Raw genomic sequence first — 27,292 nt, 5'->3', positions numbered from 1 at the left:
CCCTGTTGAGGGTATTTTCACACAAGGATGAACAAATTGTAAACGTACAGCACACACTGAGTTGGCGCAGAGTCGGATTTTGAAAGGAACTTTTTTTCCCGTTATAGATCAGGGAGAAGAGATCAAGCAATGTGACAAAGATGATGTTTTTTGTTGCTGGGGTTATAACTTCTGACATAATCCATGGTTGGTATTTCCTCCAGAGTATAACAAAAAAAGAGGAAGAAAAAAAAACTGCCCTTCCTGGTCTTTTGTTAATGTGAAATTCTCTGCAGTGTTGGGCCTTACAGCATTGGGGTATCAATAATAACTCTACGCACTTTCACTTACTGAATCAGGCCTTCATTTTAAAGGAGCGCGATCGCGCTCGCGCTCCTCCGCGCTCCTTAAATTTTTTAAGGAGAGCAAAAAAAAGCGCTCCTTACAATTTTAACAAGAGCATTTTTTTTCAAAACGCAAATTGTTGAAAAAAGTAAGCAGCTTAAGTCTGAGAGTTGGAGGTGGCAACATTTAAAGAACTCACGCTTTTCTTTTTTGTTTCCCCTCGATTGTTGAAAATAAGCTAGCTGCTGCTTCGATGTTGTTAATTGAAAGTGGTAAACGAGCCCTATTCAAGTACATGTATGTTTTGACTGTGTGTGGTGCCCGCATGCCTGATGTTTACCGCAGCCGGTCACACAAACGGAACTGAGTTGGGTCGCGCGAGCAGGTCTTAGAATATCACACAGGCGGCAAGAGCCCTCTGTGGTTAGATAACAGTCTCGGCACCAAAAATACACGCTCGTGATTGGTGAAGTATTTTTGCCAAAGAATTGGCCGCCCTGCTAAAATTATTGGCCGCCCTGCCCAAAAAAGTACAAAGAGACTATTTTTAGACTGCATTTAATAAGATCAAACGAGTACCTGACAAGCCAGAGCCGACTTCAAAATTATAGCATCACAAATGCGATCGTAAACAAACTTTAAAACACGATGTACACACGGCCACATGGTTCGTATTTATATGCCGAGTGGATTATGCATCAACCAACCATGCACACACACCACGCTCACCATCAACGATGGGAATACCCACTGCATGCATTGTGCATGAACAGTCCGCACGCTGTGATTGGCCGTTGATATACTCCAACACAACACGCACGTTCACAAACCGAGAAAGAATTACCACACAGTGCCGCACGCATGTACATAATGGTACAATGTACAGCCTCGAAGCATGTTCAAACATGTCAACTTTCGCCCATTGAGGGCGTGCGCGATGTGGGGCAAAGTTCATTGATCGTTGAATCTCGATTATTTTATTACAAACGAAGTTCTTAACGACGGAACCGCTAATCACTAATTCATGGAAATGGTTTTGAATGGAAAAAGTAGTATTTAGGGCCATAATTTGGGGATAAGATCGTCCAAAAATGTGGGTTTTGATTTTTTTTTCCGTTTTGAAAATTACACACGAAGACCGTCCGATCATGGTCCGATCACCCGCTTTCTAAATTCTGACGTGCGGCATGCCGATCATCCCTTTGAGGATATTTATTGGCGCGGCGCACAAAGCAAAATGTATAACACATTGTAGTTTTGATTTAGTTTTTAAAATAAGGTTGTTCCAACCGAAATGGATGCCCATCAATAGGTAGGTAGCGCCGTCGTATTACATTATTTTAAGAAAATGGTTTTCTTAAGCATTTGTTGATTTCACGTCCGCTGACGTCATATCAAAATGGGCGCCATTTGATTACGTCATATTGACGGGCGCCATTTTGATTACGGTATGCCGCCCTCCTAAAAAAAAAGTCTGTGGAGAACATGTATTTTTGTAATAGATATAAATGCCAAAGAGTTGGGGGGGGGGGGGGGGAATCTCCGGCCGCTTGGCTGGACATGACCGGTGTTTTTATTAAAGGCATAGACCCCTTAGTTGGCATTTTGAGTAACTACAGATAGTGTCCAGGGCCTTTAAACTTGCGTTTTGTTAGCGAGAGCAAATCACTCTCCTTAATTCATTGTTTTGATTTAAGGAGAGCGATTTTAAAATCGCTCTCCTTAATTTACCTTTTGATTTAAGGAGAGCAATGCACAGCTCTCCTCAGATTTATTAAAATGAAGGCCTGTGAAGTATTCATGTGATTTTTTGTTTCTTCTTTTCCGTGCAATAAAAACCGCCTCCTGTCAGATGCCTTTATCATACTTTAGATTGGTGAACATTCCATAGCAGTCATGAGATATGCCAAAAATGACAAGAAACGGATAACGTTACAGGTTAACATTTCACTCGCTGGATTGTTTGTGTAAGTTTCAAAGATGCTCATTAATCATGTAAAAGTTCTGTTATTTTAGGCAAAGGGGCTCTGTTAAGTGTTAGAGCCTCTGTTTTAAAGAAATTACACCTACACTCTAAAAACTGAAGAGTTGAATCCAACACTTGCATGTGTTCGGTGAGTGACTACACTTTGAAAGTGTTGGATCCAGCGTTTTGTTTGTTAAATCTAGCATTTCAAATTTTTGATCCAAGGCAAAAAGGGTTAATTCAACAATTTAAGTGTTATTTCAACATTTCTCAAAAATATTCCTTGGAATAGTTGGATCAGCTTTTTAAACGTTCAACTGGCACTTAAATTGTTGACTGAATACTTTAAAATGCTGGATTTAACATATAAAATGCTGGATTCAACACTTTCAAAGTGTAGTCACTCACCGAACTCATGTGTAAGTGTTGGATTCAACTCTTTAGTTTTTAGAGTGTAGTCAATTAATCATAACAATTATTTATAACAATTACACAAAAAATGCTAAATACATGTTGTGATAAAGGAAAGTTTTTTCATTTGGTATTCGCTCTTAAAATGAATGGCAATAAAACCTTACTTGGGTTAGAAGAACAGCAGTATCAAACATTTTGAGAATCAATTCACTTCAAAGTAATGTGGTTATGGAAAAAGACAGTTTTTATCTCCCAAAGTTTGAATCGGACAAATGTTAAAACTGTCATAGGCCTATACACTTTCTCAGATTGTGTAGTTCAATTGCGGATTAAAGGCAGTGGACACTATTGGTAATTACTCAAAATAATTATTAGCATAAAACCTTACTTGGTAACGAGTAATGGGGAGAGGTTGGTAGTATAAAACATTGTGAGAAACGGCTCCCTCTGAAGCGGAGTAGTTTTTGAGAGAAAAAGTAATTTTCCACATATTTGATTTCGAGACCTCAAGTTTAGAATTTGAGGTCTCGAAATCAAGCATCTGAAAGCACACAACTCCGTGTGACAAGGGCGTTTTTTCATTCATTATTATCTCGCAACTTCGACGACCGATTGAGCTCAAATTTTCACAGGTGTGTTATTTTATGCATACATTGAGATACACAAAGTGAGATGAGTGGTCTTTGACAATTACCAATAACGTCCAGTGTCTTTAAGACATAATCGCTTCGGAATTTTTCCTGCTACCACCTTTTGAAATGAAATTTTCACAGGTTAGTTTTATTGAAGGCTAAATAACTACATGTGTAGGATTAAACCAATCCAAGGGTTCCAAAAACAAAAGGTTCCTTTCAGTAAGTTGCTCTTATACAGTAATTGTACATCGTGATATACTCTTTGGAAATCCAAACTAAAACAAATTACAAGTTGCCAAAAAAAGTGCAAAAGAAATGCCACAAGTACAGAAAACTTTTGACACAAAGAAATGGCCGGGTCAAATATTCTCACTCACGTCGACTCTTTGACTTCAGGTTACACACACAACACACACTCAAAGTGGGCGGTAAATTTAGAAAGTGGACTCATGCCATGCAATGTCAGCTTTAATCTGCGTGTATAATTCACCTCCATTCACTGTACTCAATGAAGCAATCTACCACTCATAAAATCCATTAATAATAAACGACTTATGGATCCATTGGAAGGTTGAATGGATGCCGGAAAGGAAGTGTATAACATGCTTTATGATGAGGCCGCTGTGTGAGGGTTCCTGGCCGAAAAGAATGCCCTGGCCAACTACTCTAAAGTTCTAGGTCAGGTATATAATATAAAAGAAGATGAGCCTTAACCCTTGGATCACATCAAGAACTTACAAAGGAAACTAAGCTTGAATATCTCATCAATCATTTTGTGATTGTGAAAAGAGAAACACAGCTTTGAAGGTAGAATGCTACTACCTCACCAACAAATTGGAATACTTTTGTTCAACAATGTGGGAGGTGAAAAAGAGAGACAAGCTTTGTACATGTCAAGAATAAAGTCTCCTGACGACGACTAGAGCAAGCTAGCCCAAACGTTGTGACCAATTAAGAACTCGCTCCGCGGAAGTAAAGTTTATGACAATCCTAAGCTTAAGTAGTTGTCCCAGCCGATTTCCAACCTTCCGCCAAGAAGTTAAAAAGCAGGACAGTTCTTGGTAGAACTGAGAAGTCTCCTGAAATCCCCAAATCTACTCTGCGGTAGTAGAAAATTTAACATCTAAAGAAAATCTACCTGGCAAGTAGACACACATGTTGCAGGCCTGTATGCTTCAATTTTGAAAGGGCAAGGGCACCAAGGCGTTTTTTCTTTGGCAAAAGGCAGCCTATGAGGAAATTGTAAATTTCTACTGAAGCATTTCAAGGGCACCAAGGCAATGGCAAGGGGCAACGATTGCCTCCGTTGCCTCCGTGAAGTATCAGGCCTGATTTTGTTGTATTACCGCAAACCAAATATAAATAGAAATAAATAGCAACACAGCAAATCTAACAGAAAAACCAACCATTGGGAATTTGACTATTCATCCATTTGGTGTTGTTGTGTATTGTTACTCCTCTGCAGGCATTTTTTTAAGAGGGTTTAAAGATGACAGGCACCATTCTCCTCTCGCCAAAATAATGCCATCCAAATCCAAACGATACAAGTAAACCGTTATTCAAATAACGATCGGACAAAAGCTCACTGTTGTTGAGCAGTATGTCACCCTGGGCAAGTTTCATTTTGTGCACATATCTCTTTCCCAAGAGGTCATGAGATACATATATGTGAACTGAAAATCCCTATAGTTCTCTTCAAGGTAAAAACCCCAACAAGGTCGCTCTGGGTAAAGGCTTTAGCAGTAAATCCTTTACCCTCCTTCCATGCAACAAATAATCTAAACATACACAAGCCCAGAGCAAAGGGTTGGACAATAATCTATAGCTTCTGCTATGTCCATAAGAGTCCTAGCTGCATCTTTTTAAAGTTTAAAATAGTTTCAAGGACAATCTGCCGAGTATTAACAATAAATAAAGCAGGCCTGTGAGTGGACTAAAACATATACATCAGGAATCTACCAACAGTGGTCGGAGCCGGGTGAAGCGAAAGCGAAACAGTACAAGTGATTTCTAAATCCTTTCTCTAAATTTACTGATGACACCCAGGTGTAATGTTGGTAATAGATGTCAGCTGTTAATTAATATATAACAAAAGACCATCTACAATAATCATTTAGATCACTACAGTCACCTTAATCAATCAATAAGGGCACAAATCAAACCGAAAGTCCAAACAGAGCCCAATCCTCTGGTCCAAATAACGGTACGACCGTTCACATGAGTAGCTTACTACGCTGCTAACCTCCCCGTTAGCTATTACAGAGAAATTTGTTACCATGTGAATGCAAAAATAACAATTTCCCTGCTAACTTCACTGTTAACTCCAAAAGTTGGCAGAGTCCAATCCTCTGGTCCATATAAAGGTGTGTTCACACAAGTAGCTTTCTTCGCTACTAAACCTCCCTGCAAGTTAACAGAGACGTTTGTTACTGTGTGTGAATGCAAAAGTCACCTTACTTCCCTGCTAACTTCACTGTTGACTCCACAACAGTGAAAAGTTCCGCTGCTAACTCAACCTCAGTGAACCTCACTTGATACTTCTGCCACAGAGAAAGGAATTTATCATAGGTTTTTTTTCCCCTCGTGTGAACATAACTGACCTGAGATAGCTCATGAATTCAGCCATGTCAGCGCCACGTGTGGAGTTGCACGTACGTAGGCCTATAAATTTTTCTCCTCACTTGTCGCAGAAGTTTTTTAAGTTTTACAATTAAGTTGAATGGAGATCATCTCTATTCCTTATGACAGCTATAAATCAAATTCACATAGAAAGAGAATAAAGACTGAAAAATATTTTAGGATTTATGACTGTAACCTATCGAATTGATCCCCACATGATTCCTATTGCCGACCATTCATCCGAAACGCTGCAGAAACTTGAGCTATTCATCAAGCCAACATGTGAATTTCCTCAACAAAGCTACTACAGTACCAAAGAAAACTACTGGAAGTCAAAACACTCTTTGCTGGTTAACTGCTACCATGTACCGTGTGAGCTTAAGGTAAATTTTAGCCAAGTTGTTTTGTCTGTGAACATTTAGCAGTGAAGTGTGAACATATCCTATAACTCTCAAACTTGTTACAAGAAATCAACTGCAGCATGAGTAACCAGCAATACAATAATGAAGGTTTAAACCAAAGGTATGATTTAAAGGCAGTGGACACTATTGGTAATTACTCGAAATATTTAATAGCATAAAACCTTTCTTAGGGACGAGCAATGGGGAGAGGTTGATGGTATAAAACACTGTGTAAGGACCGGCTCCCTCTGAAGTGCCATAGTTTTCAAGAAAGAAGTAATTTTCCACGAATATGATTTCAAGACCTCAGGTTTAGAACTCGAGGTCTCAAAATCAACCATCCAAACGCAAGTTCGACGACCGATTGAGCTCAAATTTTCACAGGTTTGTTGTTTTATGCATGTTGAGATAATCCAACTGTGAAGGCTAGTCTTTGACAATTACCAATAGTGTCCACTGCTTTTAAAATACAAAACTGTCAGGTTTCCTAAAAACATAAACAAGTCATATTCAAGAGTCCAACCAAGATTTTCCACCGATTTCAGCATACAGTACAAGCTGTGTTTAAAAAGATATAAAAACAATCTCAACTCCTAAAATGTCTGTCAGATAAATTTCAAAATATTGCGCTTGTGGCATCCCCATCCTTCACAAATGAAATGAAGAGCAGATTGACAAATTTCATAGAGCTGCTTTTGAAGCGGGCAATTTATGCTTAAACAAAAAGCAGGATACCAGTCACAGAATGTGTGTAGAACCTGGTATTTTAGCTGGTAACCTTATTCTTATAAGCATATGTTTGAACGTTCGATGACCAATTGAGTCAAATTTTTCACAGATTTGTTCATGTTATTTTATGCGTATGTTGGAATACACCAAGTGAGAATACTGGTCTTTGACAATTACCAAAAAGGTTACCAGTGCCTTTAAGCAGCTCAATGAAATTCATCAGAAATCGTTCACTTCTCTTTTCCCAGGTCTCCCTTTAGTAATCCAGCAACAAAGGCGATTGCCTCCGTGTCCCTGGGTCATTGCCTTGGTGCCCTTGGAATGCTCCAGTACAAGTTTGCAATTTCATCATAGGGTGCCCTTTACCAAGAAAAAAATGCCTTGGTGCCTTTGCCCTTTCAAAAACCAAGCACACAGCCCTGGTAATCCCTTCTTGCGGATGACTGCCTGTACCACCCAAAGAACTCTTCATACGCAGGTCTAATCTTTTCTAAATATGGAATCCAAATATAGCGTCTCGCCGAGACTCCCATGAAACACGACAGCATTTGGGATTAGGGCACAGAGAAAGCGTTTACTCGATAAGTTTGTTTTAGGGCAAGCCCTGTCATTTTAAACTATAACCTGAATCATACTTTCCCCTCTCGTCACACAGTGGATTCCTTTCTCTGGTCGGTCATTCAACAAACATAGGGATTGATTGATGGCAGATAAAGGCTAAGTAATCCAATGATCAAACCCATGTGTATTACCATTTGCCAAGAAAAAGGGAATCATTTATTCAATTTTGTAAATTGCCTACATCCCTTCCCCCACGGCACAAATTATCCTCCTAAAAAAATCACAATCAAAGTTAAATGTCGGCCTCAATTTGGAGTAAACATACCGTATTAAAGGCATGGACACTATTGGTAATTACTCAAGATAATTGTTAGCATAAAAAACTTACTTGGTAAAGAACACAGAGAGCTGTTGATTGTATTAAGCATTGTGAGAAACGGCTCCCCCTAGCCCCGAAGATTTTGAGAAAGAGTTTATAATTTCTCACTCAAATAATAAAAGACTTCGGGCCTGAAGCCTTTTTATTAGGCATCTGAAAGCACACAAAGCTGTGCAACTAGGGTGTTTTTTCTTTCATCATTCTCTTGCAACTTTGATGACCAATTGAGGCCAAATTTTCACTGATTTGTTATGACATGCATGTGTTGAGATTCCCCTAGTAGTAAGAACACTGGTCTTCGACAACTACCAAAGGCATCCAGTGCCTCAATTTTGAGTAAAAAAAAACATTAAAGCATAGAGAAAGGCTTGCTCTGTGAGTGTGATTAAAGTAGCCTCACCACCATGATCCATTGCCGAAGCGCTTCATTTCCTTGAAGGCATTAACACTAAAATGTAATCATTTAGTTTAAAACTTACTTAGAGGGAGTGGCTGGCGAGGCCGCTGTTGAAGCACTGGGGTCTGGTAGCGCCAGTAAGGTGAATATCTCTGCTGATGAGGAGAAGGATACGATGAAGACGACGATGACGATCGATCCTTCTTCAGGTTTATATATTTCTTAATAAGATCCTTCATGATGATGAGTAGAAGTAGAGAACAACTTTATATTGACTCCTGGATACTGGCACTCCTTGTTTTTAAATGGGCTGAGGTTTATGCAGGGTTTGGTGGCTCGACTGTAGATTACTCTCAGCAGGTGTTATTTCTTCCTTTTGCCAACATGTGGAAATCCTGATCAGAGACTTGGCAGGGGCCTACTGCTAAGGCATAACGAGTAACGCAGACATGGTTCCAATGAAGAGCTAGCTATAGTACTCCAGCATGGTTTTGATTAGCATAAAATAGTGTGCTAAACAAGAAAACCCACCACAGAAAGTCTTTGAAATGTCAATATTTATCTTACTGGATGATCACTCTTGAAGACCTGAAGGGTACTGTAACATCTAACAATGTCATCTTTCCCAAGCTTGTATTCTACTCAGTATAGCCCAACAACTTTACACAATCCTAGCATGAGTCTCCACCCTGTTGTTAACTGTAACACCACTGAGCAACACCATTTCAAAAACCCATCACAAATTCCACCAAATTCTCCAAATTGCAGGGTCTCTCCCATCCATGCATACACTGGCCGCCCTGAATGACAAAGCATTCCAACTGTGAATTCATGGCCACAGATTTACCAAAGGGCCCATGGCTCAAGCCTGAATTGCTAATGAGGGGAGGGGAACATTGGGGGAAAAAAAACTACTGAGTGCTAAACCATTGACACAGAACACATCCCAGTCTCTCTTTACGCAGGGAAGTTGAGCCCCACACAGTGGCCTAATCCAGGCTGTACCTTTTTTGGGGGTATAAGGCCGAGTGGTGAAGGACAATTGGTGCCCTGTAGCATGGTAAAATAAAATTAACTGAAGCTTAATCATTAGGGACCAGTGTACTGGACCTTAAACCACATACCAAGACCTTTCTCTATGCATAGACCAATATAGTTTAGTGGGGGTGTGAACAGGCCATCTGAAGTGTAGAATTGCATAACTTGTGCATTATTCATACATTTTGGGCCAGCCTCTGAGATCAGTGTCTTTGCAGCAACAATAGTTCAACCCTCCATGGTTCAACCAAGCACTGTGAGTAGCTGAGAGTGATATTTCAAGTTTGCATTTACTATTAAGTCCTAGGGTTTTCCCAAATGCAAAAACCACAAAGTAGAGCAAGGCTGTGTGACAATAAATAATCAAATAGAATTAAACTTTGCTCTAGTTAAAAAAAAAAGAAAGATGTTTGGTATCAAGGCTGATTTTGAGCTTAAAATCTTTGCATGGTTTGAACCTCCTATGATAGGAAAAGAGACATGTAAAGCTGTGTTCCGTCTTATGCTGCCAGTTGGAAAGCTACTGTGATTGGCTTTCGTGTAATTCTACCGTACCTTCACACCTGGACTTAAATTTCAGGACTTTGTATGGCATTTGCACTTTTTAGCGGTCATGTTCAGTTACCGTGGCTGCGCGAAAGTCTTCTGAGACCTATTTCGTCCAGTTAGTTTTACATCACGGTCGCTGCAAGTTGACAAGGAGGTCAGTTTACCATGTCCCCATTGGATTTAATTTTGTAATTCTACAGAAAATTTGCGACACTTAGGTCACCGTGGTCAAGTGGTTAGACTGCAGGACTTGCAATCACAAGGTTGTCGGTCCGAATCCCCCAGCTAACCGCTGATTTCACAATGACTAGAATAAATTAGTCGTCTACTTAATGAATCACAATTTCTTGATTTGTGTAATTAATAATCATAGACGTTAAATAAATGTTTGTGACAGAGATTGGCTGTTGCCAGCTTGGTGTTTATATCCCTTGTGGGAGTTTGCCGAGTTCCCATGGATGGGAAGATCATTCAAACAAACAACAAACAACCCAAAAAAGTCCAAAGGGAACTTGGCTTTAGACAAACACTCTCAAATCTGTGTTTTAAAAGTCTACATAATTGTTTCTGCAAGGACTGCTTTCAGGAGATGGTTTAACAGCTTGATCACCTCTCACATTCACATTCTGTGGTTTAAGTTGTGTTGTTTCAGACCTAGGGGGCCTTTCCACAAAACACACACAAGAATTGGTGGTTTCCGCAAAGGAATCCAAATGGACCACTTTCACTTTAAATGTGTGGCCAACTCATCTCAGGCCTTATTATCCCACAGAGGCGATTGCCTCTATGCCCCCTGGTCATTGCATTGGTGCCCTAAAAATGCTCTAGTAGAAATTTGCAGATTCCTCATAGGGTGCCCTTTACTAAGTAGAACATGCCTTGATGCCCTAGTACTTTCAAAAACGAAGCATACATGCCTATGTACCTTTTTAGCTTGAAATTTGTAATAGGAAAGGACACAAAGTGCTATTGAAAGCTCACATCTTCTGGAAGTGGAATGCATAAAATAGATTTAGATTTTCCAACGGAAGTGCCCTTTGCAAAGTGAAAATAGCCTTGCCCTTTCAACATGTTCAAAGATGAAATTCCATGCCTGGAGAACCTCTCCTGATAAGGTTTAATAAAGTCCATGAACTATTTTACTAAACACAAATCTTTTTCTGCGTCAAATTGAGGATGTTGTAAAGGAATTTATATGTGTATTCACACAGCCCCTGAAACAAGTGACCAGTCAAGTTCCTTGCAAAAGATTGTCTGAAAAATGCTTTCACAAGAGGGCTCACTTCAACCTGCTCTAAGTGCTTTACTGATATTACTTTACATCCAAATCATATGACTACTATCCTGATCCATCACCATAGAGCAAGGATTATCAGCTTAAATGAACTTCCTTTGCACCCCGAGCACTGCTCTAGAAAATCCCTAAATCACATGAGCCAGTATTTTATACAAAAAGGAAAACCAGACGTTTATTCTTTCTTTATAAATGTTAAGTTATAAACCCACAAATCTTTTTCAAATGATATCGACAATAATGTTGTTTATCAGCCATTCCAAACACGGCGTTATAAGTATAACCAACGAAGCGTACAGTCCTTTGGTAACAACGGCATGAAAAGTGCAAGTACAAGGGTCAAATCTTGAATTGAATTGTAAAAATTTGGCGTTCCAAACCATTAACTTCATACAATCAAGGTTCATAAAGCAAAGAATTCTAATAGAATGAAATCTCATGTGGAAGAGTATGTTTCAAATCAAGCATTCCTCTAACTGCGTGTTAAAGGGAGGGTATTACCTTAGGTAATTACTCAACAAATGTCCGACAATAAAAAACTTTTGTTAGTAAGAAACACTGTTTGATAATGTACCATTTAAGTGAACATTTCCCTTAAGGCAAATGTGTTTTCAGAGAGAGGGATTCATTTCTGAGAAATGTATCTGCATGAAAAGTTTCTCAGATTGATACATTTCGGGAGACGAAGGTTATTTTAGCATGTTATAGTATTTATGCGACTCTCCTGAAAACATTGCTCTGTGATTTTCTATTAAAAAACTTGACGACTAATGAAGCTGAAACTTCTAAAGGGAAATTATATACATCATTAGTCACAGAGAATAGAGATTCAGGTCATGGCAAAAAAACTTGATCTACAAAAGGTATCAACAAAAACCCTTTGGAAAACCTAAAATCTATAAGCAGAAATCTAATCATAATTCTCCCGATGACTGTTTTTTTGCCAAGATACAACACTCAACCTATTTGCAAATGAGCTATTCATTTTCCGGTTTTCCATCAGCACTGCAAAGACTTTCTTTCTCCAAGAGGTTACTGACCATCATCAAAATACCTCTGGCAAGCCATGACATGTGGCGACCACAGAGTCCGACTGTAACTGAAAGATAAAAACTTCATGGAACTCTGACTTCTCCTGGGAATCCAATCATTACCAGAGACTGATGGATGATGTATTGAGCCAAGAACGATTGCAAATCTCAATGACTACCCAATGAAGAAAATAGATTAAAGCAATTGAATCGTTTGAAGATATCTTTTGCTGCCTGAATATTTCATCAACAGCCAACAAACTTGGTTGATCCATCACACTGATAAGATTCATCATCCCATTTGCAGCACATACAACTGGGCGTTGTGTTTCGACAAGATCAAAGCGCTCTTAAGTGAGCAAACCATAGGAACTATACTACAACATATTTTATTTGATACAGATAAGTTCAGGTCTGATACTTTATTAGCATAAAACCTCACTTGGTAACGAGTAATGGGGAGAGGTTGATAGCATAAAACATTGTGAGAAACGGCTCCCTCTGAAGTAATGTAGTTTTCGAGAAAGAAGTAATTTTCTTTGAATTTGATTTTGAGACCTCAAGTTTAGAATTTGAGGTCTCGAAATCAAGCATCTGAAAGCACACAATTTTGTGTGACAAGGGTGTTTTTTCTTTCATAGTTATCTTGCAACTCCGACGACCAATCGAGTACAAGTTTTCACAGGTTTATTATTTTATGCATATGTTGAGATACACCAAATGAGAAGACTAGTCTTTGACAATTACCATTAGTGTCCACTGTCTTGAAGGCGTGCGGTGTCAGAAGCTGATCGCAAGAAACAATCATTTACAAAAAGAAAAGTCTCTCAATGGTGTGGATCTCAGTGGATCATGGGCATATGTTCTGTTTTATGGAGGATGGAGAAACAATTGCAGGGTTTGACTTTTACACTATACCATTCGCCCGAAGCCAGTGATTTCAGTGTCAGGCAGGTCAGCTCAAGACAGGACTAGTCCAGCTGTCTTGGGTTTTTCTTTTCAATTCAATATCTTTGTCTCAAAAGAATGATGTTCAAATGTAAGTGTGGGTCTCACAAATATCTTTCAATCATGTTGAGTATCACCAAGAGATAATTGAGTCTACTCTAAAGTTTTAGTTTTTAAATAAATTAAATAGTTTAGATGATAAAATTAAATACGTTCCTCATTTTGATCTACGGCTCTTCTCATTTTGATTCTGGTCTTGTTAATCAAATCCTGCAGCCGATTTCACGAAACGCTAGGATTAATCCTATCTCGAGTAAGGACGAGTAACTGATCCTAAATAGCATTAATCTTAAGGTTTACATGTTACATTGTAAGGCTGGGACTCGTCCTAAGTCCTAAGATTAATCCTATGTTTAAGAAGAGTTTAGTGAAATCGACGGCTGGTCCAGTAAATATTCTAATCTACTAGTCCTGTGGTCTAGTGGTCCCCCCCCCCCCGCCCACCCCCTAAATTTGAACCCTGTCTGTGTACCACTTGATAACATTTTTTTCCAGTTTCCTTACTCAATGTTCATAAGTTTTTACAATAACACTAACAATCTACCACATGAAAAATCATACGCGTTTTGCAAAGCGGCATTTTCTTTTGATCAAGTCAATGCAACACCTATTCTCTCCAGACACTCGTCCCAAGGTAAAAATAACCCCAAACAGAAATCCTCCTTCAAAACTGTCCATGAAAAGGACTCACATCTCCAGGTGAGGGGATCAGATTGCATTGTATGGCCGTGACAAAACAAAACAACTGTCAATGCTGGCCTACCATTCAGATTCAAATGGCAGAGGCAGTGCATACATGATTTTCAGATGTAGTTTAAGCACCTCTTCAGTAAATGCACAGCCGACTGTACAAACCTACAAAGAATGGTGTTTTCAATGGAGCGTTACTTTCCCATGCCGATTCTTGTTATTTGTGTACAATTTAAACTTGCAACATTTGCGGAAGAACATCAACTTTATCAAAAGTCTCTCAGAAAAAAAATTACTTCTGGGAGTTTGCATTTAACACCACTTGGTGTCACCTCATACAATGCATAGTTCATTGGAATGTCGACAAGGGGAATAAAAACCAACAGGTTGAGCACTGCCTTATGCCATCTCTTTTTGTCCTGAATTCATACTTGTTATCATTATGCAAAGTGCATACATACATCCACATGACAAAACCAAAAGCCAAAGGGTCCCGTGCCCCCTTTTACACAAACCTCATCCCCTAAACAATCAGTTACTGTACACATTATATTACTCCTGCTACAATCACAAATAAATAAACTTTACGGAGGTGACCCATTTCTGACAAAATCATGTTCGATAAATTGACAACTGAAAGCCTCCAGGAAAAAATGCTTTTAAGTGAACAAATAAATGTTTTGAAATACTGGTCAAGAAAGGATCTACTGGTCTATAATTTGTTCAATTCTTTTTCCTTCTACCTGTAACCGTATCTCCACTAGCATTTAATATCCAGCCAGGGCTCGAATTTGTGGGAAAAAATCCATAAGACTGAAGGGCTTGTAGCTCAAAACTTTGACTGGACCAGAGAATTTGTTAACAAAATCAGTGAGGTTTGTTTATTATTAAAAAAACACAAGACTGCCGGACTTGTACGGTCATAAGTTTACTGGCCCGGTGCTAAAGTCACTGGCCTCGGGTCTGAGGTCCTGCAGACATTGCACTACCAGTATAAGTTTGTTCACAAGTTCTCCAGTTACTCATAACCGCTTTGTGTGTATATTAATTTCTTTTTAGATACAGTATGCTCTTTTCTATCATGTTTAATATCTCCTCCACGAGCTGGTCAACAACCTAACTCAGGCCTGCTGCTCTAGATTCCAATCTCACTAATGACTAAACCTACAAGGACTCGATAAATCAGGTTTACTTTTTTCAATCCTGCTGCTACAACTACGCAATCTGCGCTACAACATGTAAAAGCGGGCAAGTGCATTTGTCAAGGGTCAGCCAATAGGTCTCAATACACCATCAAATTTCCATTGCATTGAGATCTATCATCGTTACTTTAATGGCACACTTGCTCCAAATGCCCGCAATGGTTGATTCTCCTTCATTATTTTTCCCCTGCAATAACCTGTCCTGCTGTTGAAAGATCAGCACAGTTATAGTTAACCAACGCTACATCATCTTCCACCATTATTCCCCTTTTTATCACCATTATAGCATCGAAGGAAACTTGATGGAACCAATGTGCTCCAAGTTTAAAGGCACTAAACACATTTAGTAATTGTCAAAAAACAGTATTCTCACTTGGTGAAACACAACATGCATAAAATAACAAACCTGTGAACTTTGGACTCGACTGGTCATCAAAGTTGCAATAAGAGCAACTATAAATATAAATATTAATAGTAAACTTGCGGGTACAATCATGGGTAAAACTCCAAAATGGCTCTGAAAAGAACCGGTTTGGTCTCGACGTTTCGAACAGTATACTCTGCTCGTCTTCAGGAGACGAGCAGAATATACTGTTCAAAACGTCGAGACCAAACCGGTTCTTTTCAGAGCCACAACTCCCTCAAAAGAGTTTTTACCCATGGTTGTACCCGCAAGTTTACTATTAATATTTATATTTATAGTTGCTCTTATTCTCCACACCATGCAAAGCTTCAAACACCATTTAAAGCTGCAATAGAATAATGAAAGAAAAACACCCTTGTTGCACAACTTTGTGTGCTTTCAGATGCCTAAAAGGACTTCAGGCCTGAAGTCTTTTAATACTTAGCTCTTCCTCAAAAGCTATGTAACTATGTAAAATTTTTAAGGATATGAGTATTTACCAAATGTGTCCAGTGCCTTTAAACACAAACAATGATACTGAAATAGATTCTAAGGAAGAAGAGAGAACTTCAGCCGTCAGGCTCATTCTCTGTGTGTTAAAGGCAGTGGACACTATTGGTAATGATACTCAAAATAATTATTAGCATTAAACCTTTCTTGGTAACGAGTAATGGGAAGAGGTTGATAGTATAAAACATAGTGAGAAACGGCTCCCTCTGAAGTAATGTAGTTTACACAAAAGAAGTATTTTTCCATGAATTTTATTTCGAGACCTCAAATTTAGAATTTGAGGTCTCGAAACCAAGCATCTGAAAGCACACAACTTCGTGTGACCAGGGTGTTTTTGTCTTTCATTATTATCTCGCAACTTCGATGACCGATTGAGCTCAAATTTTCACAGGTTTGTTATCATATGTGGAGATACACGGACTGTGAAGGCTAGTCCTTGACAATTACCAATAGTGTCCAGTGTTTTTAATTCGGACACACTTAAGTACTAGCATAGAGCAATGAGTCCTTGCTCAAAGGTACTAGTAGTATGGTACTAGATGACATATAGGAAATGCCTAGTCCTTGACAATTACCAATAGTGTCCAGTGTTTTTAATTCGGACACACTTAAGTACTAGCATAGAGCAATGAGTCCTTGCTCAAAGGTACTAGTAGTATGGTACTAGATGACATATAGGAAATGCCCCAACCTTCAGTATGACAATGATTAAGATTACATTATCTTATCAATAGTGAACTGTTTGTGTTGCTGAATCTTGGGTCAACAAACACCACAGGTAATAACTTTATCGTTTTATTTGTTTCGCTTTTATCTCCTCTTGCGTTATTGACTCACAAGGGCTCCATTCATAAATTAACAAGAGTAAGGGCGGAGTTTTCGGACATCATTTCTCAATTTTCAGGGATGGACTAGTGGTGATCTGTAGTTATCTGGTTTAGATTAAAGGCCTATTATTAGTTCATACTTTTTATCAGCGTGTTTGGACTTTTGAGTGGGTTCGTTCAATAATCAGTAACTAAGTACCGGTTATTACGGAAGGCCTTTGAGCAATCGAAAAAACAAAAGGACCGGGTACTTTCTTTTTAAACACACCAAGTGTTTTTGTCTTCAATGCAACATCAGGTATGATATGGAGCTCAGGAACGATACTTCACGCGGAGGCACTGAAGGCGATTGCTTCCATGCTTTCTCCTGGGGCCAATTTCATAGAGCTGCTTAAGCAAAAAAAGCACGAAAATAGCTCGCTTATTTTTCACATGTTACTGGCAACATTTCATGCCATATACATTGCTTGTGACTGGTATTTAGCTGTTGTTTACATAGCATAACAATTGAGTGGAGTCTTGGCTGGTAATCTGATTTTACTAAGCAAGGATTTTTTGGCTTAAGCAAAATTTTGTGCTTAAGCAGCTCTATGAAATTGGGCCCAGGTCATAACATGTACCTTGTTCATGCCCTTGAAATGCCCCAGTAGAAACTTACAATTTCCTCATTCACAAGGGTGCCCTTTACCTAGAAGAAAATACCATGGTGCCGTTGCCCTTTCATAAATAGGAAGCTAACAGGCCTGGCAAGTCACTTTGATTTGTAGATTTTATTTCAATATGTAATAAATTGAAATATGAGTCTGCATTTCGGTTGTTCCATGTTGAAACAGCCAACTAAACAGATTAATAAGATCAATTCTGGATAATATTAAGGGTGCTCTTTCACTTCAAAGATTCAGAGGCATGCTATATGAATGTGAATATAGCATCCGTTTTCTTTTATGACAAAACGGCTTATCTCTGTACTTCCTTTTCTCAAAATATCATTTTCTGCATTTGGCTGTTTTGCCATGGGAAAGGCCAAGGTAAACTAAATAAATTTCCTTTAAAAAAAATCATTCCCTTATTTGGTAGTGTTTCCCCATTCCATTGCTCTCCTATCCACTCAAGTGGATCACTTCAAAGCACAACGAACATAAATTGTACATGTCCAAGTTAACTGCATGTCAAGTGCAAGTGTTCCTTATACGCTAAATGAAAAAAAGAACACATGGGCTATGAAGTTTGAGTCCCCATTGCCATGGCAACTGTGATATATGTGACAAAGGTTAACCCTCTGTTTGTGTTTTTTGGCTGGTGCGTATCCTCCTCTTCATTCACAAAGGGTGTACAGCTGTATATATTTTTCCTTGGTTTCAGTTGAACTTTATTAATTTGTAGAAACAGTGAATTGAGGTAACACTATTGTATAGGCCCTATACATGTTTCATGTACTATGTTGCTATTTTTCTCTGTTTTGAATGGGTTCCATGTAGGCCTTGGCAGGGCCTTTTTTTTTAAATAAAGTTAGTCCCTTTTTATGTTTTTTTTTTTAACGTGGTTAAGTGACACTGGGTTGCATCAGTGTGAGGCACTCCATAAATCTAACCATTGTTATTATTAATTGCGGAAGTCAGATGTAAAAGGGAGGGTAACAAGTTTTCACAGTTATGTATTTGGTGCATGTTTGGGAAACATCATACATGTGCTGTTTTGGGGAAATTCAGATTAGGAGTGAACAGATATAGATCATTTTACATGTTTTCAGCATTTGATTGCCAATAAACATTTCAAGCAAACATTCTTCACCTTGATAATAAACTTTTTAAAACTTAAAAAAACAAAAACAGAGAAACTTTGCCACCACGTTTGTTGACCTGATGGTGACCTCAAGGTTCAGGTCAGCAGATCCAAGCCATAAACCTTAACTGGACCCCCAGAGAGTATAGAAAGTGACAGCTTTCTATGACCTTTGACATTGCAAGGTCAAATTTTGAAAGAGGGAGGTCAAAGGTACTGTGGATCTCACCTAGTTCTCATGCTTTCTGAAATTAAAATTCGAACCATGTGAATTGTGAAAAGTTGAGCAGGACTAACTACACATGGTGGTAGATTGGTCCTCTATAAATAATTACATATTTATCTAACTATACACTTTTATTTTTGCCGGACTGTATTTTAATTATTGCTACATCAAATGACAAACCAGAACTTCAGAAGGGAAACTTACTAGGTAAATTTAAAAGTAATTATGGGTTGAACATTTACAAGAGCGAGACTTCAACCTACGATAACTAAAACAAGACACCATGTACCAAAAAGCAATATCATTTTGCATATTAACACAAAGGAATTACAACTACAAAATGCTGAAATAAAAGGCAGTAATGTTATTGATGTTACCAGTAGCAAGGCAAACAGATTAGCCATGTACATTTACAATATTGACTTAAAAACACCTTAAGCTTATTATCTCCCTCCACAAGAATAAAAAAACCTGATAAGTATAAAGCTGGCTTTGCTGAAAACACGCCCACTTCTGAGACCAACAAAAAAGGTAAGAACAGACCCCTTTAACTTTTGTTTTGAAAAAAATAATTCAATTCAATTCAACTCAATCAGCAATAGATCAAATAAAGGAGAACAATAAAGAAACTAACAGGCCTATATGTTTTTAAAGGTGAAAGGGCAAGGGTACCAAGTTTCTCCTTGGTAAAGTGACACCCGTTTTCTACTGGGGCAGTTAAAGGGCACAAAGGCATGGACCGGGGGGGGGGGGCATGAAGGAAAATCACCTTTGCTGCTTGTGAAGTATCAGGCATAAATTAAGTACATTTATTTAAATCAAAGACAGTCAAGAACTTGTCAAGAAAAAATGAAAATGAATTGAAAATAATAGGCCCTATACATATTCAGCCTGGTAATATAACCAAAACCTACAGGTACATCACAAAATTTATACAAATCAATACTCAGAAACTGCAAAAATATTGTGGGGTAATTGTTTTAGCTCAGTTGGTAGAGTTAGCACACTTATCTGGGGAGCACAGATTTAAGTCCCGGTCTTGTCAATAGCTCTTTTTCAAAACTATTTATAATGCATTTCCTCTGTACCTTTAAAACGATGTGCAACACTCAACTATTGTAATAGGACTTTCTCTGTAGACAAAATTGAATTTCACCAAAAGAAAGAAAGCTAGAACATAGGAATCAAATTGCCTCCATCTACTGGACAAGTGTTCCAGTTGGTAAGGCACTGCTCTAGAATTGCAAAGGTTGTGGGTTTGAATCCCAACCAAATAATATGTACCATGTGATTTTTTGTTCAAAGAACTCGGGAGAGTACCGAGTATACAGTGCTTACACTCATTGGTGTCAAAACCATAAATCAAAACAAGTTTTCCACATGAGAAAAACAGTAGGCCAAAACAGAGCCTTGGATAACAACCAATTTGGTATCCTCAATGTGTATACCATCAGCAATGCTATATGAATTTCCCCTACTCAATAGTATGTTCACCTGTTGTATGGTTTGATCCTATGCCCAAACTAAATCTCTATGGTTAGTATTCTATTATCATTGTGTGTATAAAGGCTATCAAGCCTAATCCCTGAGCTCCAGAAAAGCTGCTTGATATTTGCCTGTATGAATCGGGCCGTTTTGAATACGTGAATATAACTGAGCAGCATGAATTTACAGGCCTGTACCCATGATTTTCTGAAAGGGGCAACAAGGCATTTTTCCTTGGTAAAGGGCACACTATAAGGAAATTGTCAATTTCTACAGGAGCATTTCAAGGGCACCAATGCACTGACCAGGGGGCATTGAGGAAATCGCCTTATTGTTACCTCTGTGAAGTATCAGGTCTGAATTTACTTGGGCTAGGCTTTGTAACTGCATGAATGTGCACATCAACTTATCTTATCAATTAAACACAAATAATAACAGTGATGTCGAAACTGCAACAAGGTTTTGTAAATATTTCAAGTAAACTTTGAAAAGTTTAGACTCGGAATTTGGAGCGGATATAATCTGACCCCAATCTTCAGAGTACGAGTCACTCAATAAATATTGTAACATTGAAGAATTGCCCAATTATGAATTAATATATGTCGAGAAGTAACCTTTTGATGAGTGAGAATGTTTGACAATACAGTGTGAGAATCAAACCTCTTGAGAGGGAAGTAACCATCGAATTGATTTTCAAAACTGTGAAGGAAGAATGACACTTAGCAAGGCCCCTAGGGGTGCAAAGACCTAGGTCTACGGGTCCATCGGATCTACTATTGTAAGGCTTATGTTCGTTATTAAGCTAGCCTTGAAAGGTACCAAGTCTTCGTCTATGGGTGGTTCTTCCTTTGGTAAGGGATTGATTCTAGCCCACTCAGGAGCTGAACAAATCTTAAGTTTGGATACTTGTGCTTCTGTTATTGGGGGCTGATACCAAATGAATAGGGTTCTTGTGTTTGAGCACACACAGATTACACAGTGGGCCCAAGAGAATCTTAACCTGTATTGTTCATACCAATGCCGGGCTCATTCTCTACTGGGGAAAAGGTAATCTTAAAAAATAAAATCCAGGCTTATCAAGAGTTTTTATCACAAAGGTGGAAATCAGAGCGTTCCTTTTTAAGGTGACGCTTTCCCAATCCCAACTTAAACAAATTGTGAGATTTAGTTTAACAGGGAGGTCATTGCTTTAACAATTGCAGACCATTTAGTCAAGAAGAGTCAAGCTTTAGTCAAGCAATTTCAATTTGTCACTTTCAACCATAAACCACTTAGGCACTTTTCATCCAAAAAGCCTTTATGAACACTGCATTTCTTGAAGTTCCTTTAAAACATCATCAAGGTAGAACTGTTTTGTTATTACAATAGGTTCTATGGTATTACATGTAAGCCTAGGGGAAGGTAATTTTACAAAACTGCCAGTTCACACAAAGAAGAATCTTTGGAAGGATTTGTTTGGGTTGAATCCACGATTGTCATAGGCCTACATTGAGCAATCCTTGATGATTTTATCAAATTATATAATCTTTGAAAACAAGTTGCTGCAAACCGAGAAACATACACTACACGTTCACTTTCCTTACATACACCATGGAGCAATAAACTAGACCAATAAACGCAGACACAGAATTCACGTTTCGGTGTATTATGTGCGCAGCACCATCAACAAAGTACATCAGTTTCCGGAAATATCAGCCACTATGCGTGTATACAACAAGTCAACCTGCCTACATAACTTGACAATTCAACAAAAGTCACCATAATAAATGCTGGAATATTTCCCGCCTCGCCTTTAGCTTTTGATGCCGATACAAAAGGGGTTTTAAAACTGTTACAGTACCAATGGAAGCCAACCAAAGCCCACCCTTAGGAAAAGAGAAGAAAATTACCCAACCCAATCAAAGGGCAAGACTTTTTGACACAAAGACCCCTAGAAGCTCATTGGTGGTGTTAATAACCAGTGCCAGGCCCTGTTGCTGTTTTCCCTCACCATTGATGTTATAGAGCTCTGTATGGTTTCAAGCAGAGTGTGTTAGGAGTCAATGGCCTGGTCATGCCTGCCTTACATTCCCCTCGTCTTAGCTTACTTGGGTTCGGGTTCGTGATGTGGTTCACGTTCACTCTTTCTCCCTTGCTAATACAAGGAAGCAGAACCCAAGCTGTGGAATCTGGGAGTGCTATTTATTGCACTGTTATGCTATAATCCCTCAGGCAAACCACATGGGCTCCATTTGTTAACTGTTTTCCTTTTCTTAGGGCAATATGGCACTGGATGATTAATCATCATTCTGTGATATTTATATTATGCAAAACTTTAACAAGTCAAAGAAGCCTGAACACTCAAATCGTTGTGAAGGTGATTTATGCTTATCAAACTTGATTTGTCAATGCAGGCCCTCGAAATAACATGTGGCTCAGCACCCACAGCAATTGCCAGGGTGCCTTGTGCTTTTGCTGCACTGCCCTCTGCAACCAAAGGTCCAATGAAAACATACGTTTTCTTCATAGAAATGCCCCTTACTAAAAGAATTGGCAGTTTAAGAATTCTATTTTGTACCAGTTCAAACAAAGTTTCAAAATTATTCTTCAAACTTCACTCAGCACTGTGCTGCCCAGCATAGATTTCCCCCAGATTGCACTTCAGCAAAGATGGCCCCTTATAATCTAGACATGAATAATTTTGTTGAACCTCTCACCCTTGGTAGACTAAATTGGATTTAAAGCCTATCACTAAAATTGGTCAAAATATACAACACTATTATTGACATAATACGCCTACCAATCCATCAGAAATCAAGGTGCTCTACATGCACCCATCAACAATTCAGTGGAAATTTGTTCATGATGACGAGGTGCTAAATCTGTGACTCAAATTTCCAGACACCTTGAGGGAATTCAAAGTCTTGCTCTACTGAAAGGAAACCCACCCTCATTCCGGTCCTGTCTCCTTCCCCTTCCTGGGGACCAAGCCTGATTGACAGAAGAGTCACTTCAGTCAGTTCATTGTAAAGTGATGCAGCAATAAACAGCATTTATAGCAGGATGGGACTTGATCAATGATTGCTTTAATTGCAAAAAATGATCAAAACCAGTGAAATTTATATTATTATTAGAATTTTCTAGGAAAATTTATGTTGTAAGTGATGCAGCAATAAATAGCATTTAACCCCTTTGCAGGATGGGACTTAATCGATCAAAATATAGTGAAAAAATATTTATTATTAGGATTTTCCAGGAAACTTATCCGTTCAAGTAATTACCCAGAAAAAAAAGTTAAAAAATTCTTTAAAAAAAAAGTTAAAAAATTTACCAAAGCCCTAGTCACTAGTGGGAAAACATCTGCATTACATGAAATGACAGACACACCTGTTTGTAGGCCTACAATCAAAATAACAGAGTCCTTGACAGTCTGAAAATTTACATTATAATAATACAAAAATAGCGCCTGAATATTTTTGTGATGTGACCCAATAGAAATAACAATGGCTGGGAATTGACTCAACAAAAATATTTTCATCATCTTGGCTAAGTTTAGCAATTACCACTCGTAAAAATGAAGTTAATAACGAGCCCTCGCTCCACTTAGTGGAAAGCAAAAGTAGTAATCCCGGCGAATTTTCTACCTTCCACCTAGGTAGTACCTCTAGTTTAAAAGCAGGACATTTCTTTTCTTTTCTTGCGAATTCGAAAAAATCTACTCCGCAGTAGTACAATAAGGCAAGACAAGTTCTCAAAAGAACATACAATGTAAGCTCTCAAAACATCCAATAAAATAGTAATATAAGATGCAAGGTATCATTGCCCCTGAAGTGCTCAGAAGTGGCACTCTCAATAAAAGTACATCCATCCAGTTTTTCATAATAAGCCTAATTGATTAACTTTTTCACTCGGTTAAATTTATTTAAAAAGTAGTTTGTGGTTAACCCCATTGCAACTCCTCGAGTGGGTATTGCTCAATTGACTTTCATGTAACACAAGAGCTAAAACTTTTATAGTGTGTTGTATTTTCAAGAATGCTGCAAATGACTTTCAGGAGCCTGGGTTATCAAAACAATTTATTGACACAAAAATTGCCCGGGATAAAATCCCAGCGGCATAAAAGAAAGCAGATATGTACACCTGTACTACTAGGGTCAAAGAAAAGTCACTACAGCTAAAAAGCCCACACTTTAGCAAATTCGCAAACCGGATTATTAGTTTTCGGTACAAAAGAATACGTATCAGTTTTCACGTGTAGCACTTTACAACTTTGAACAGTATTGAGTTTTCAATGTATATGGGCCTATACAAGACCTGACCTTGTATTTGACGTTGACACAAAAACACACATATTTCATACTAGTGGTGGTAGGGTATGCAAGATCTGGCAGATTAAGAAACTTATTTTTAATCAATTAATTAGGCCTTATACTTTCAACTTGCAACTTGACCGTAAACAAAGTTAATTACCAAATTCTATACAATAAAGCGCAACACATTTCTCAGAGTCGATTTGTTTTCGTTAGCATTCCCAGGATTCCATGTGACCTTGTTCAATCTGTCAAAAAAAAATGTGTTCATCTTCATGTAATTTACAAGCAGCTTACTGCCAGGGCGAAACAGAATTTATTTTAATCAATTTATTACAAGGCATACTTTCATGTAAACCATTCAAAGGCGCAGGTCTCTTTCTATGAGTGTAGTGTGTGATGCCCAACAGAAAATTAACGTGTAGGATACAGTCTTAATTCGTTCTAATCACTTTAGTGTTGGGAAACATGCTTCTTGAGTTTGTTGATGATATTATTTGTTTACCATGTGATGATAGACTTAACTTTTAGCAAGATACAATAAACTCCTTCCAATTTATTTTACTGATAACTGTATGTGACACAATTCTATTCCTTCTTTTTAGGGCCTACTAATAAATGTATACGACGCACAAGTAATTTCCTCTGATTGCCTGGTAAGTTTCATCGGGCTAAGCTAAAGCCATTAATACTGTGGTTGTATTTTGTCAAAAGCTTACTTCTTGTTTGGCTTTGTATGTTTACAACCTGGTATTGAGCGACTGCTGGGGCATAACTCAGTTTGACCCAATTTCAATATGGTAGCCCCGAACAGCAAACTAAACTTGGCAAATGGTGTACTATCAGTGCCATAAAACACTGTGTGTTTCCATTGATAGGATGAAGGGTTTTTTAAGCATTAGGACCATGAAGCATTTGAACAGCCAACCTGCAGCATGAATTGAATAGGTTCAGTTGGAGGGCAACGGACACAAGGACACTTTGAATGCACATTAAATCATCCAGTTTTGTGGAAGATTTCTATTTTCATACCATAAATCAAAATGTGGTTTTGTTTTATGTGTTTAATATGACTGTGTTTAAATATACATTTAAAAATGTTCCCCAGGTACTCATTTAAAAGAAGGATTAAATAAATCTACTTCTAGGAGATGTTCCACACAATCAACAATTATAATCCCTGTAGAGTTCTTAGACCCTCGTTGAGGTTATGGGAGGGTCCAGGTCCATGGTAGTCCCAAGGCTATTCTACTCAAATTCTACCACCACAGCGACACCACAAATCCTATCTGTCACCAAAGTTCAAGCATTGACTGTTAAGCCCATGGCAAACCATGGCAAGCCATGGCAAACAGGCCAGCACTGCTCCAATGTCACCTTCCAACATCCATGGTAAAACGGGTAACACAACAGTAAGTTACTGTGTGTGTTACTGTTAGTGTTGACACACCAAAAAGTCTTGCTTTTTAAAGCAACCGAATGTACCTCGCATCTTTTAGTGCAAGCTATTTTTCTTCAGCAGGTAACACTTTTTAGTAGTTGAATATTATGGTATATTATATTATAACTTTAGCAGCAGAAACTCTGCAAAAATGCAGACCAAAACAGGATTTTAATTTGTCGTCCAACCTGACGGTGAATAACTCGCAGCAGGAGCGACCGGTCATTGCCGGTTGTTGTAATCATTGCAAAAACGCATCCTTCAGCAAACTACAAAAGTACAAGCTGCAATTTTTGGCAAAGTAAACACAATGATTTGAAGGAAAATACTCACCCAGGAGCCTCTTGTTACGGTTTTTGTTTACCACTTTATCCCAAGTGTTCGACTTGAATCGCCCGGCAGGGTCCCGTACGCTCAGTGAACGGGACAGTATCTTCGACATGATTTTGCCGGTTTGCCTGGGCGCTGGAGGACAGTTATTAACATCAGCCATGCCGGCGTTTAACTTGCCATTCCTCCACATTTTTTTCACTCCACCTCCTGGCAAATTCACATGAAGTTTTCTGACCAATGTTCTCCGTATGTAAACCTTCAGAATTCAGCACAAGCAGCTTGGACCTCAGCACAGTTCATCTCAATGTTATGAGAGTTCTAAATACAAATTCCGATGCGTGAGTGTGGTGATATACAGACAACGTAAGGTAAACACAACCTACCGCGCCACCACCAGATTTACATTGTACATGTGTGTACGTTTTTTATGTACAAGGCTATTATATACATGCAGTGGCCACATGGTAAGGACATGATGAGACGCGCAATTTGATTGGCTTATCTGTGTCATCCCTTCTTTATTACGGTACTCGTAATTGGCTTGTAGTTATTTTAGGTGATGTTCATTTTGTGAAGAGGGGGGAAGTCGCTTCTTCATTGAAAAATGCGTTCTTGATTTTGCAGGGTTGTGGGGTGGGAAAGTGGGGTGATAGTTTTTTAGTTTCGTGGGTTAAATAAATGTTTTAACTTTGATAGTCTAGACGGGATAGAAAAAGTCTCCCCTGAATAAAGAAGGGGGTTATAAAAATAGGCGATCAC

At 38.5% G+C, this 27,292-nt stretch overlaps 1 protein-coding gene across 4 annotated transcripts in view; it reads right to left on the bottom strand.

The window, feature by feature from the left end:
• Window positions 1-27,292, bottom strand: part of LOC139936711 (rho GTPase-activating protein 7-like) — a 169,288-nt gene that overhangs the window by 78,925 nt on the left and 63,071 nt on the right. The window contains exon 1 of one of the 4 annotated variants that reach the window (XM_071931591.1): window positions 26,534-26,787. The exons of 2 other annotated variants lie outside the window; for them this stretch is intronic. In XM_071931591.1, coding sequence (XP_071787692.1) covers window positions 26,534-26,723 — 190 coding nt within the window. In that variant the 5' untranslated portion in view covers window positions 26,724-26,787. Of the gene's footprint in view, window positions 1-8,507; window positions 9,233-26,533; window positions 26,788-27,292 lie in introns of those variants that run through there. One more of the 4 variants, XM_071931592.1, reaches the window with a different exon arrangement.

The sequence above is a fragment of the Asterias amurensis genome, chromosome 4 (assembly GCF_032118995.1).
Source record: "Asterias amurensis chromosome 4, ASM3211899v1".
Taxonomy (NCBI): Eukaryota; Metazoa; Echinodermata; class Asteroidea; order Forcipulatida; family Asteriidae; genus Asterias; species Asterias amurensis.
The sequence above is the reverse complement of the archived record's forward strand: the minus strand, read 5'-3'. Positions and strand labels throughout refer to the sequence as shown.